Source organism: Belonocnema kinseyi, chromosome 2, assembly GCF_010883055.1.
Source record: "Belonocnema kinseyi isolate 2016_QV_RU_SX_M_011 chromosome 2, B_treatae_v1, whole genome shotgun sequence".
In the NCBI taxonomy this organism is placed as follows: domain Eukaryota; kingdom Metazoa; phylum Arthropoda; class Insecta; order Hymenoptera; family Cynipidae; genus Belonocnema; species Belonocnema kinseyi.
Window position 1 is genome coordinate 16,255,461 of NC_046658.1, and position 14,531 is coordinate 16,269,991.

Below are 14,531 nucleotides of genomic sequence, written 5' to 3' on the forward strand. Positions count from 1 at the left end.
TCAATTGATGTAATTTTTAAATTTTTTAAAAACGAATTTAATTATTTTTATATAACATGTGGAGAACAATCTTATCTTTTTCAATTGATGTGTAAGGAGTCTTATATGATTTAAATAATATTACTTTATAAGCATGTAATTACATTCGCCGACGACTAATAAACGAATATTAGTGAATCAGCCTCGTGATTTTATTTTTTTGTACATTAAACAATGAATCAGCTAAAAGTGTATAATTTTTTTTTACTGCAAGATTTTCTAATAAAAACAAAAAATAGAGAAAATATGCGTTTGCAAGATCTTTACGTTAGAACACTCCATTAATTCGAGAGGGGGGGGGGAGAAACGCACCGTACGATAGAGTGAGAGAAAAGGGACCTTCGGCTTCATTTCATAATCTTCGTTGATTGAAAGATCTTACTAAAATTTTAAGAAATCCAAGGGAGCAGGGAAAGTGTCAGAAGGGAGTGAGAGTTAAACTGGCCTGACTCGAGCAATCATGGGACCCTCAGCGTTCAAGTGGCCCTGACGTCACATTCTACTCAAAGAACTACAAAAAAGTGTGAACTCTGTGTGAGTAATCCGTGTGATACGGACGACTGTGACTCTTGTGGCAAGTGCGACGACCATGTTGTTAGTTAGAACAGCAGATCTGCGTCAGTGGGTTGCGAACTTCCGCGTTAAATGTAGAAAAAAACGGAAAATGTCGTTTCAAGGAGTCTCTTAAAACACTAAAAAAATTTTGTTGACGCTCTTGAAGTATTTTTGGTAATTATAGGCTAAGTTAGTGTGTTAGAAAGACCCATATTATTTATGACTTTTTAGCCATTTTTATGATTTAACTTTTAATCCTAGTAAAATATAGAAAATTGATAGTAAAGGTTTCAATGTCACGCAAAGTCAAGCAAAGCTAGCTTTTTAAATGTTCTCTACTCGTTCGTCGGTACTGTACAGTGCACAATTTGAAACTGATCTTGTGTTTTCTTTTTGTTTACAGAGTCATTATTTACTCTACGGTAATGGCCAGCAAACATGGGAATATAGTCCGCAGTATGCCTTAAGATCGTATACTTATTTACTGATTCATTTGGTACCTGCAAAATTATATCACTATCTATTAGAACCGAACCCTGTTCTCGTTTTTTATTTCATCCGTTGTTTACTGTCGGTTGGATGCGCACTGTCGGAAGTCTATTTTTACAAGTAAGTGAAGTTCATTTATTTAAAATAAAAATAATATTATTAAATTATAATCTTTTTTTTATTATTCTTTTATTTTATTTTACGTTTTCAGAAACGTCTGTCGAGAATTTGGGGTTCACATTGCTAGAATGACGCTTGCGTTTCTTTTACTTAGTCCTGGAATGTACATATCAAGTGCTGCTTTTTTGCCATCGGCTTTTTCAATGTGAGTACCTAGACGCCATATTTTCATCCAGAGTTTCCTTGTTTACAGGAAATTTTCGGATAAATATAATTTTTATCGATTAATTTTTGACTGTACAACATAGCTGTAAAATACATGCAATCTCATAAAATCTTTTGAAATCTGTTGAAATTTCTGAAAACCTTGAAATTCGTGGAAATTCTGTAGAATCTCTGAAATATGTCCGAAGATCGAATACGTCATAAGACGATGTCCGCCGTAGATCGAAAAGTCCTGCAAAGCAGGCTTAGGACAGAGGGGTTCTGGATGTTCGTCGACTGTGTGAATCCTAGATTGTGCAGCAACAAGAATACATATAAAACAAGACGAACGTTTTGTTGTATGGCCACGTTTGTAGAGGGCACCTAAAGGGCGTTATTTCTCAAGTGAACTAACTTAAAAGTCATGTTCTTCGATTGTCCTCAAATTCATTCCCCAAGTGGTGGGGCGTGTGATTTCTCATCCCAATGTCTACGTGGGTAGTTTCAAAACCCTGTAACTCGCTTCCAAATTACGCGATTTGATAGTGTTTTAGATTGTGCTTTTTACATCCTTTCATCCTATTTTATTATTTGTAACAAAAAGAATTTCTAACCATTTTTTGAAGAAGTGAAAAGCTTATTTCACTTTTTTCGTAATTTAGGGTTTTTCGATTTTTTTTAATAGTAAAAAAAAAAATGCTTGACAAATAGACAAGTTAAGATGTATTGAGATATAGTACCGAAAGTAAGGGAACTCATCGTGCTCACACTCTTACTTCATGATCCAGCATACGGCAGAATAGTTTTCAAGTATACCATTTGTTTTCATTACTTACGTTCATTTAACATGATCTAAGATCATCGGAAAAGCTATGCCAAAATGTTAACTTGTAAGTTTAAACTTTTTTGAAACATATACAAAACAGACAGTAGTAGTTACTTTAAAATTAACAATAGTTTCATGAAAATCAATGATTCCTTACTTTAATCGCAATACATATAATCCTTTTTATAATTACTCATCCAAAAATAATTAATAATTCTTTATACAAACTTATCTATTATACAATTCCAAATAAATCTATAACTCTAACAGTTTTTAAATTAAAGCAACATTTTTTGATATCGGATTGTTTATTCCGCGAGAAACTGTGAATAAACATTATTAAATCCTTTTTTACATAAATGATATATAATACCCGTGCATTTTTCTTTAATTAAGGAAACATTGATCGTCAAATGATCGCCGCACGTCTGAAGCTGCGTACAGTACAAAACTTATTCCTGCGAAAAGAATTTGCAGAGAAATTTCCCCAACTTATTTTCGTTGCTATTAATTCAAAAATTCCCCCCACGCCCTACACTCGAGGGTTGGAGGTGGCGTAACTTTCAAATTTCAAATGAAAACCCATATTTTTTATTGAAGATTTTCCATTATAAAATACCTAAGCTTATTTAAGAAGCATTTTTTGATTCACGCCAGATGAGAAAGCATTGGCGAAAAGTGATACTGCAGACTATGCAAGTAATATACTTCCAAACGAAAGATAAAAAAACAAGCGGTTAGCTTTTTTAGGTTGGTTAGTATGATTTGGTCTGTTTAGGTTCATTATGTTGCTTACGTTTATTTGGGTTGAATTTTTTATCTTACTTACGTTCGTTTCGGTTGGATTGGGTGTCTTACAAAAAAAAGTTCTCAACTGTCTGGCCTCGATTTTGAGCCTGTGAGCGTGAAAATGGGGCTCGAAAATATGCATAAAGCCATAATTTATATGTTCTGAACTGCATATTAAGGGAGTGCAATTTGACTTTAAAGCTTGGAATCAAAACCATATTTTACGGTATATCTCAAAAACTGTGAGAGCGACTTTAAATTCATCAATGGGAAAAATCTTACCTTTTTGATCCTCTATCAAGGAGTGATAATAGCATTTTAAATAAACCCCTTTGTAAGGCGAAGACAGGAAAAAGTTTGTGTTGTATATGATGGAATCTCTGATAGCCTTAATCACAAACTTGAACATTCTCTCAATGCCTGTATCCGTTTTATTTATAATTTGTCTAAATTCGATCATATTTCTGAGTATAGGGAAACGGCTGGTTTTATATCAGTTGCCAAGGGAAGACAATATTTTATGCGTAATTTGTTGCACATGATGTTTAAAAATAAAAAGCATGTATATTTATTGGGACTGTTCTTGCGAGATAATATGAACTTGTCTGGTTGGCCTGGGCTGCGCGATGGTGGTCGTACTCTGGTAATACCCGCTCTTAGAAAATGTTTCGATGCAAAAATCTTTTGTAAGTAGAGGGAGGCAGCTTTAGAATAAACTACCGAGTAGTATTCGTGATGCGCCTACAGTATTTGGATTTAAAAATATCTTCTCTAATTTTTCAAATCTATGGGTACACCTTTGTTTAATGTAACGCTGTGGACTTTGCCTGTATCTTGTTTTCTATCTCTATTATATTCAGTTGAATTACTTTTTTTATTCATTTAAGTTTCTTTATCACGAGGTGTGATAATTTTTTTCTTTTTTATCTTGTGTACTTATATCCAAATATAATTTTACGCAGCAGTACTTTCTTAATATCAGATTTAAGTAACTTCTGTCAGTATATACTTACGTGAAATTACTTACTTCTTTATATCCAAATAATGTTAAATGTACGTTTTTAATATTAAGCCAGGATTCTTAAAATATTTACAGTTGTCTCTATATTCTACATCTATGTATATATGTAATTAAAGTAATATTAAAGTAATTATTAAATAATATTATTTAAAGTAATATAATTAAGGCCATGTGATCAGTGGGTCACGTGACCAGATTTCTACCTTAGTTACTTTTTCCCCAACTTATTGTCAGGTCAAGGTCATACTTGGAATAACCTTCAACAACAAATCCAATAATCGCCTTCAATTTGACCTTGAGCTTCAAGATCATTTTAAGCTCAACTTTGTGTTTTTAAATAGGAACCCCTATTTTGACATCGGTCATAGGTCAGGGGCGTCGACTAACCAGAATGTTTATAATATTGAGTATTATTGATTATAAAACAAGGAAAAAATTGATTTTAGGCTCTGCAAAACACGTAGTGAGAAAGTTTCTATATATGGGATTCATAGGGGGAAGAAAGAAAGCACATCATTTTACTAAGATAAACTAACTATATTGCACTTAACTAACTGACTAAATACATTGATGGTTAAATGTTAGAAAAAAAGGAAATTTAATTTATCGTGACATTCAGCGTGGGTCACGAGGATAAGAACGAGTTCACTCGTTCGTCTTTAGCAAGGAACTCATTGGAAAAACAAGTCGCGCAATCACCGCCGGATGACTGAGTTTAGGCTAATTGACTGATGGCAGAAGATAAAGGAATATTAAAATGTGCAATCTGAACATCCTGCGGGGGATATCACGCTTGATATGAGAAATACAATAAAGGAATTAAATAAACTTTCAAATATTTGCCACTCCCGTTCTGAAGTCGATGATACACATGGTTATGTTGAGTACGATGTCTGAATTGTTACCTCGCGGATCAAACCGTCATTTCCAGGATGTATTTCTTCGATGCTTACCAAATTCCATTTGGCCGGTGGCACCTTTTCTTCCTTTAAAAGGGCGATGTCTTCCACTTTGACGTGAATACTCTCCACTAATCATTTCGAGCGCTGTTAAGGCGATGGAGGTATTCGCGAGACTATCTCTTCCAAAATTTGTTTCGCATTTGGAAAAGCAAAGTCCAACGTGTCAAAGCCTGATTTTGACATCAGTGAGCGAGGACTCTGGGATAACTGTTATAGGGCCACCTGTCAAAAAATGACCTGGCGTGATGACATTCATTGAAGTTGGGTCATTTGAATTAGGGTAAAGCGGTCTTGAGTTAAGCCCAGTTTCGATTTGACATAAAACGGTACTTATTTCCTCAAAGGTCAGACAACAATCTGTACTTATCGACCGTAAAAGATGGTGCTTTACCGATTTACACCGGCTTCCCTAATGTCACCAAAGTGAGGTGCATTCGGTGGAATAAAATACCAATTTGTTCCTTGATTGGCTAGGTCTTCGGACACTTTCTTGGTTATCATGCTAGCGCCTCGAAAAAGGGATCGTAGCTCCCGGTTAGCTCCTTTGAACGTGGTCCCATTGTCACTATATAGCCTTGAACAATCACCTCGTCGAGAGATGAAGCATCTAAATGCAGCTAAGAAAGCAGTTGAGGTGTCGCCAGACACTGCTTCTAAGTGTATCGTTCTTGTTGAGAGGCACATGAAGAGACAGATGTATCCTTTATAGGATTTAATTCCTCGTCCTGATGAGGCTAGAAAGTTGTAAGGGTCGGCGTTATCCACTCCGGTACAAATGAACGGCCTCGACTCTGGTTGACCTGGTTAATCAGGATTTTGGCTCCAATAATCCAAAATGTTCTCAACAGTTGGCTCAAAGTAAACTGTTGTCCTCCATGCAGTGTGAGGGTGTGTGCTTTAGGACGATTAAGTACGAGAGTTGATCCCCGTTTCGGAAGTCTAATAGGGTGTTTTTCGTCAAAGCTTAGTGGAGAATTATGAAGACGACCTCCTACTCTCAGGATTGCATTACCGTCCAGGAAAGGATGTAATCTCAAGAGTTCCCTCTTCGTTGATATCTTTTTTTCGTTCTGCAGTCTTATGCATTCTGCCTGAAAATGACGAAACTGAACAGACTTGAACCAAAAATTAAGGCTCTTTGTTAATTCCTCCGTCGTAAGATAGGGTTCCACTGGTGTGCAGTTGGCAGAACACAGTTTGCAGAATCGGTAGATGTAAGCTGTCACTCGAATTAGTTTTTGCAAGGAGGAATGTCGACTAGGAAGGTTCTGAATGTAAAAAAGGTGGTCAGGTTCACCCTGATGTTCATCTTTGAAGTTCACAGTATTTCTTGTGTCTCTTGATCCACAACCTTGGTGTAACGTACGATTATTTGGGGCCAATAACTTGGTGGTTCAGTCAATCAGTTGTGTCCATGCTGGCAGAGAGATGAATCCTTCAGCTCATTCGGTACATCTCTGAATCCAAGGTTTGATGGGACAGTGTCGAGAAGTTTCGTTAGGAGCTCGGCTCCGCAAATTTCCAATTTAGGTATTGTTACCGTTTTAATTGGGGCTACCTTCGTCTTGACTAAGATTAGCTTACATTGGAGAGTGCCATTTGTGCTCCTAGAGACAAGATACACCGTAGCTGAGTAGACTCGCTGTGTGGCATCAGAGAATCTATGTAATTCCCACAGAGAGGCTCAGTCCGAGATTCAAAGTCAACGTTACACTCCGATTTCTTCTATGGGGCCGAGCTGTTGGCGGAAGATATTCCATTCAGACAAAAAATCTTCAGTCAGCTTTGAGTCCCAATCCAGTCCAGGAATCTACAAACTCTGTGAAACTATTTTGGCTCTGATGAGAAAAGGAGCCAGCTTGCCAAGTGGATCGAACACTTGCGCTACTTCGGAAGCCACTTTGTTCAATCCCAAAGTAGAAACGGAATCTTCAATTTCAAAAGTCTTGTGTTGGCTCGAGTGAGATTCACAAGACTGGAAGCAACTCAGGTGAGTTTGCTGCCCATTTGCTTAAGGTGATTCCTGCTGAGTTTAGAATGCAAATTAGTTCCTTTCTTTTGAACTCAGCGGATTAAATTGAGTCCCCGCCAGCAAATATGTCATGCATATAGTGCAGACCTAGTACCGTATGTGATAGTAGTGAGACAGTTATCTTGCAGGTCCTGGTTTGGTTTTGGTCTCCAAAATATTTTTTGCGGGTTACAGTCAATGTCGTCTTCATCTATTTGACGAAACATTTTAACAATATCGGCCGTGAGCATGTACTTGAAGAGTCTCCAACGTGGCTCAATGAACCAGATATCCTTTTGAAGTCTCTGTCCGGAATCCATCAAATTATTCAACGATAAACCTGAGTTGGAGCGTGAAGATCCATTAAATACTTTTTTGATCTTTGCAGACGGATTGTTCTTTTTAGACATCACATGATAAGGAAAAAATAAAAGTTTTCAACCTGAAGATATAGGTTGTTTACGGGCCTCATGTGATTTAAAGTAAGGTATTCTATCAAGAGTCTCCCAAGTCAATTAGTGAACCTAATAAGGGAAGTCGAACCATGTATCGAGCTGAAGAGTTCCTATAGTGATGATCTTAGAATAAGAGTTCAAAATCTTTCTCTTCCTTCTTTAAGAAGGTCTTTTTTCGTATTTCCTCTAATTCCCAGAAAAGTCGCAATTGATTGCTGAGAGAGTAGTTTTCTACAGTATGAAAAACACTGGCAGAATCGATTGCATCATCCTATTGACGATCCACAGGACGGTCAAACACAACCTAACGAAATCATGTTTTTAGTGCAGTGAGACTGTTTAAAGGACCCTGTTTTAGGCCATCACGGAGCACATGACCGAAAGATCAACACCTATTAAACAGTCGACGCGTACTTGACGATGATAGTCTAGATCAGCGAGCTAAAGGTCTCTTAAGCGTGGCCAGTCCTTGAACTGAAATCTCTTTTTCGGAAGCAAGTGCATAAGAGATTTCATAACTGAAACTTGCATTGCAAGTTCGAACTTCGTGTCTCGAAGCGATCTCAGCAAGATATCTGCCTGATAACTAGAAGATCCCAATGGCGAATCTACCATTCCAGTTAATGAGATATCACAGCTTTGTTTTGGAATTTCTAATTGTTGAGCCACACGTTTAGTGATGAATGAGCGTTCGGACCCAAAATCCATAAAGCCCTTAACCAGAATTGAGTTTCCATTGAAGGAACTCAGTTTTATATGAGCTGTTGCAAAAATACTCTTTGTATTGTTGGGCACAGGTTTTAAAGTCATATAATTGACCAAAGCAGAAGAGTTACTGGCCGATCCAGAATAACCCGAAGAAGATTGTTGCTCTGTCAGTGAATCAGTTTTCACCATTTGATATTTTTTTTCTGAGTGTCATCATGCACAAAAGTATGATATTTCTCTCAACATACAAAGCATCGTTTATTTGAAGGTTACGAATTACTAGCATGGTGTCCACGTGCACAATTGAAACAAAGTTCTAAGCTTTGGACATTCTCTATACGTTGGAAAGTACCAAGATCCTTAAATCGTGGATCGTAGGATATTAAGTGAGAGCCCTGATAAATGGAACAAGAATTCGAAGGTTTGATTTGCTTTCCAGAAGTCGCTAAATTAACCCGATAAATTCTGTTTCTTAGATTTTTTAAAAGAATGGTTGATCGAGTTTTTACAAGCAAAGAAGCGGATGAGCAGTTATTTGGACCAGCACTTTCTAACTCTATAATTCGACTTCTAATAAAAGTTGATTATTCCTGAAACGTAGGAAAGTCTTCCTGGTCTTTCAGAGACGTTTCCCAGTCCTCAAGAGTTTAAGAATCGAACTTGTGAACAAGTAAATGAACAAACCAATCATCCCATTGATCTACGGGTCTACGCATATTTGACAACGCACGAATGGATTTATTCGTGGCATCCAGAAGACGTAAGATTTCCTTTACTGATTTTTTTGAGGCTGAAGGACAAGACAACAGCTTATGCATGTGGACATCAAGAAGGACTCTTTTTTGTTTTTTAATGATCTGCAGCCTTACCCTGAAGTGCATTTTTTAAATAATGAAGTTTTTGCACGTCTGATATATTAATGTCGTGAACCATTGATTTGAACATATCTCGAAAGGTTTCCCATTCGAGTTGATCACCACCTTATTTTATAAGAGGAAGAAAGGGTAAATGCTTAAAGGGAATTTCTAAACAATGCGCTACAGTACCTGAGTTTTTATTACTAGGTATTTTCTCCGGGATTGCGCCAAGGTTTTTTAGTATTATGATGGATTGAGATTTCGTTGCGTCATAGTCAGCTTCTACCTCGTCAAATTTATTATGAATAACATAAGAATCCTCAGGGTTTTTCGGATCCGACCCTAATGGCAAAATGCTGCTCGTAAAAGTCCGGCCAGTATTTTTCCAGCGTAGCCAGTCTAGTTTCCATTTACGAAGGTCATTTGAAAAGAAATGCACATTTATTATTTTCAAACACTTACAAAACGTATTAGACCATATGTCATTATAGTCCTTCTATGTAGTCTCCGCTCTTTTGAATGGTGGCATCCCGACGTTTAGGAAGAGCTTTCATTCCAGTCAAGTCACATCTTTTATCTGTCGCATGCGCTGGGTAACGGCTACAGAAAGCTTCTCCAGAAACGAAAATCTTTGTCCACGCAGAGGTTTCTTGAGCTTGGGGAACAGGTCGAAATATGGGGGACTCATGCCTGGGTTGTGAGCTGGGTGAGGTAACATTTCCCAACCATACGTCTCCAGAAAATCTGTCACAACTTTTCCGAAGTGTGGACGTGCATTGTCATGAAAAATGAAAGGTCCATCTGTGAGCAAGTCAGATCGATTTTTGTGCATTTTTCTTCGCAGCTTTTGCAAAAAATCATGGTAATAATCTGTGGTGATGCTTGTTCCACAAGGCACTTTATCTGTCATAATGACAACACGGTGATCATATGCGAAAATCATCATTTCCTTAACGGACCTCTCCACTTGCTTGATTGTTTTTTTAGCTCAGGTTCAATAAACCTAATTCATGTTTTATCGATAGCCACAATGCGCAAGAGGAATCCATCCCCTTCTGCTAGAGATATTTGCTTCAGCGATATTGCAATGTCCACGCGAGTCTGTTGTTGTTCCGCAGTCAAGTCATGAGGAACTCACCTTGTCGGAATTGTTCTTGTCCGTAAATCTTCCGTTAAAATACGGAACACCGATATTGCTGAAATTCCTGTAGCTTTGGCAATATCCTCAAACGTAGCTCTGCGGTCTTCTCCATAAAGTCTGTGACAAGTTTAACACTTCGTCCATCAGTTGCCGTTCGTGGCCTCCCTGAATTCGGATCATCGTTTATGCTAATACGTCCTTCACTAAAACGCAAAGCCCAACGAGAAACTGTACTTCGATTTACTGCTTGATCACCACAAACCTCACGCAAAGCACTATGAACATCTGTTTGATTTTTTCCACGCAAAGTTTCGATTTTGATATACGAACGTCGATCCTCGCTCGTCGCAGTACCCAAGGTACCTGCATAAGTCATCTTTCACACCCATTGTTTCAAGAAATTATGCACAAACAAATGAATCAAAGCACGTGTCAAGCCCTCACAATTTTCTCTATTACTGTTGTAAATATAATATAAATTGCTTCATTCAGTTCACAGCGTTGCCACATTGTGCATTTATTTTGAAATGACCCTCGTATGTAACAGATTTAATTACATTCTCTCCTTGCTTTTTAGCGTTGTCGTAGAAGCGTGTAATAAGACCCGTTATCGTTTGCTGCTTATCTATAGTTGACGTCATGGTATTTGTCAAGAGCGAAGGAATTCACAATACACTCAGATATCCTCTATAAATCAAACCCCTCATAACGAATCGATATTAGCCTGGTCTAAACAAAACAAGTAAGTAAGCTTGTGAAAAAAAAAACGAACAGGTGATCACTGTAATCCACTATAAACTGTCACGATTAATGTTTCATAAGTTTATTTAATCCGGCTTGAAGGACCAATTTTGTTCATAATATTAAGTTTTACTGATTTTAAAAGGAGGAAGATTTATTTTAGGTGCTGGAAAACACGTGGTGAGAGAGTTTCCATATATGGGATTCACAGGTGGAAGATAGAAAGCACATCATTTTACTACGATATACTAACTATACAATCTGAACACAGTACCTGGGGTAAATTTCACCCCTTTCTCGTTTCTTCGCCTTACCAAGAGGTTGTTTTAAGATGTTATTTTTGTTTGATAGAGTATTAAAAACGCAAGATTTTTCCTATTGAAAACTTTGTTGTGGCCCTCATAGTTTTTGATATATTTTGCAAAGTAAGGTATGGATCCCAAACTTCAAGGTCAAATTGCACTAATTTAATATGCAGCTCAGCATGAATGAATGATGGGTTTGTGCATATTTTAAAGGTCTTTTTTCACATGCACAGACTCTTCAAAGTTGGGACCGGACAGTTGAGAACCTTTCCTTATTAGTTTCTTTGATTAGGGTTGCTTGGCTGTATTGCTTACGATCTTTTGGATTGGTTCTAGTTCTTACATTCGTTTCGATTAGATGTTTATGGTGGTATTCGTTGCATTCGCTTGGGTTAGTGTTATCGAATACGTTTACTTGGGTTTCATTAACAGTGTTGGTTTACACAAATAACAAAATGAAATCAAATGAACGCAGTCAACAGAGTGAACAGAAACTAACGTAATCAACACATCTAATCGAAACGAACGTAAGCAGCGCAGCAAACCACCGAAGTCAAAGAAACTAAAGCACCCTATCATTTTTTCGGTGTCGCTTTTGCCCTTAAAAATAAAAAGTTTTTATTACAGGATGCGTATTTCTTGAGATATTTCAAAGACTCAAGATAAAAAACACTGCATAATGAATCCAATTTTTTGAATTAATAATGAAATCTGCATTCTAACGACGTAAAAGAAGGTCCGAGATAACGACAGACCGTGCAATACAATTGCGATATAGATATAGACTAAATGCTGGAAATCATTGAATAATAGAAAACGTAATCATTCTCTACGCTTAGTTATATGTAATTCCAATTACACAAAAAATAAATCATTAATATATTTATTAATTTAAGTAACCAGAGCAACAAAAAATACCTATCATGAAACCATCTGAGCAATCGGATACAGAATAAATTGAAAAATAACTTAGCGACACGTATTCAACTTCAATAGAATCTACAGAGGGTTTATTTTTGATGATAAAAAAAGTTACTAGTCAGCCACGTTGCAGTAAAATATATAAATTTTTATAAAAAAATAATAATTTTTTCGGATGAGTAATTATAAACAGCTTAATGTAGTTATTAACCATTTGTTGCACATATTGATCTGTTCACTGAATTTACTTGAAAATTCTTACTCGGGTGTTTTTGGTGTCGCGGATCACGAATCTGAAGTCAGAATTTCAAAATTTTCAATTCAGGATGGCACATTCAAGATGGCGATTTCAAAATTTTGAAAAAAAAGAGATATATGAACTTGGAAATCCCGTCTTGGATTTTTTTGGGGTCGCTGAATACGAATCTGAAGTTAGAATTTTGAAATAAATTCAATAAATACCTACATTATTGAAACCAAAGTAATCAAAATCTCATATACGACTTCGAAGATTTACGTATCAATGTAAACTACATTTGATCGACTAATTTTAATTTAGTAACTTCAAATTCGTAATCAGCGTCTCCAAAAACCCCGAGTATAGATTTTTAATCTCGTAAATCACTTTTCAAAATTTTGCAATCGCCATCTTTAATTTGAATATTTCAAAATTCCGACTTTAGATTTGTAATAAGCGACCCCAAAAAGATCTCGAGTATAGATTTTCAAGCTTGCATATTTCTTCTTGTAACAAATTTTGGAACCGCCATATTGAATTTTCATATTTGTAAATCCTGACATCAGATCCGTAATTAGTGACCCCGGAAATCCCCGAGTATAGATTTTCAAGCTCGCATAAAACAAAAAACCCGACTTAAATATGTTAAAAATTAATTAAGGGAAAATTACCGCCAGCAAGAAATGTTTAGCGTCCACCAATATTCCGCTTGGAGAGCGAGGGTGGTGGTAGACGCGTGCTAGATGCTCTCCTCTCCGACGCATGCAGCACCGCAGATAAGAAATATCTGTCAGGGTGCTTGGAACGTCTAACTTCTTAATATAAGTTTGCAATAATCACTAGAGTTTTAATTATTTTATTTGAGCATGTTTACATTTATTTTCAATTAATGTCATTCAAAGGAGATTTGTGCAAAGTATTCCTTTATTGTAAATTATTCAATATCTTAATATCACAGCTTTGTTTGACTGATACTTTTGAAAGTCTAATAATATATTAAGGGCATGTGATACTTAGAAAATTGTCGATTTTACCAGTTTTAGGTTCCCCCGGCTTTTTTTTTAGAATAATAAATATTTTGTCTTAAAAATTTAGGAAATGATGGCGCTCATGCTAACAGACGTCCCCACATACTTTTTTTTGTGCTTTATCATTAATTGGTTATCATTAATCATTAATTTTCAAATTATCGGAAAGGCAGAGATGAAAAACGACGTAACCTCAAAATAGTGCATAAAATTTTTATTTAGCACAATCAATTTTTTTTGTTATTATCCCTCGAAAAAGAGTCCGGGGACGTCCATTATGATATTTTATAGCATCTCCAAATTCGGTTTTTAAAAATTTTCATTTTATTGGAAAAAAAGCTGGAGGAACTGTACCCGATTGACCACACGACGAAGTATTACTTGCCCTTAAGATGATAGACAAGGCAGAAAGATTAGATATATAAATGAAATATAGTACGGCTATATACATGGCACGGCTGCGTGCAACTGTGGTGCGAAGAAACACCTGGAGCTATCGCACTTTTCGCATCACCGTCTGGGAAACCATGCCGAACTACTCCAAACAAGGGGCTATGTAAGCGGAACGCCTACTCTACCAGAGCTATAACAAGCCGGCAACAGAGAAACAGAGGCGACACTAACAAGGAAGGTACCCGAGGTGTACCTCACCGATTTTCTTGAAATTGTAATATATTATAGAACATCAAAAAATATTCGAGACGTATTTTTTTATACGTGCCCATAAGTCCATTTAAGGTGTGAAATCCACCCTTGAAGTTCACCCCTAAAAACAAATTTTTTTTAATTTCTCGAATACAATTCGTAATTTTTTACTGGAACAAAGTGGGTAACACCTGTTATTGAAAAGCACATATTTATGCATTATTTTTAGTCATCAGACTCGCAACCCCCGTTTTTTATTAATGAAAAACTATATTTGATGGCCATTTTTTTCACTATACACGTTCCAAAATCTGTTGAATCTTGACAAAATTAATTGTTTTATGCACAATAATCAAAAATAAAGTTGACCTGTCCCGGCATTTTCAAAAAAAATCCCTTGAGGGGGTGAGCTACCCCTAACATTTATACTGTTATATTTCGTTATTCCATTACTATATCATGGTGTAAAACTCTTG

The 14,531-nt window shown here is 36.5% G+C and overlaps 1 protein-coding gene across 3 annotated transcripts in view; it reads left to right on the forward strand.

Moving 5' to 3' along the window:
* The window catches only part of LOC117168559 (alpha-1,2-mannosyltransferase ALG9), a 278,518-nt gene that overhangs the window by 118,844 nt on the left and 145,143 nt on the right, over positions 1 to 14,531 (forward strand). For all 3 annotated transcript variants that reach the window (XM_033354306.1, XM_033354308.1, XM_033354307.1), the window contains exons 3-4: positions 998 to 1,203; positions 1,295 to 1,408. In XM_033354306.1, coding sequence (XP_033210197.1) covers positions 998 to 1,203; positions 1,295 to 1,408 — 320 coding nt within the window. The remainder of the gene's footprint in view (positions 1 to 997; positions 1,204 to 1,294; positions 1,409 to 14,531) is intronic.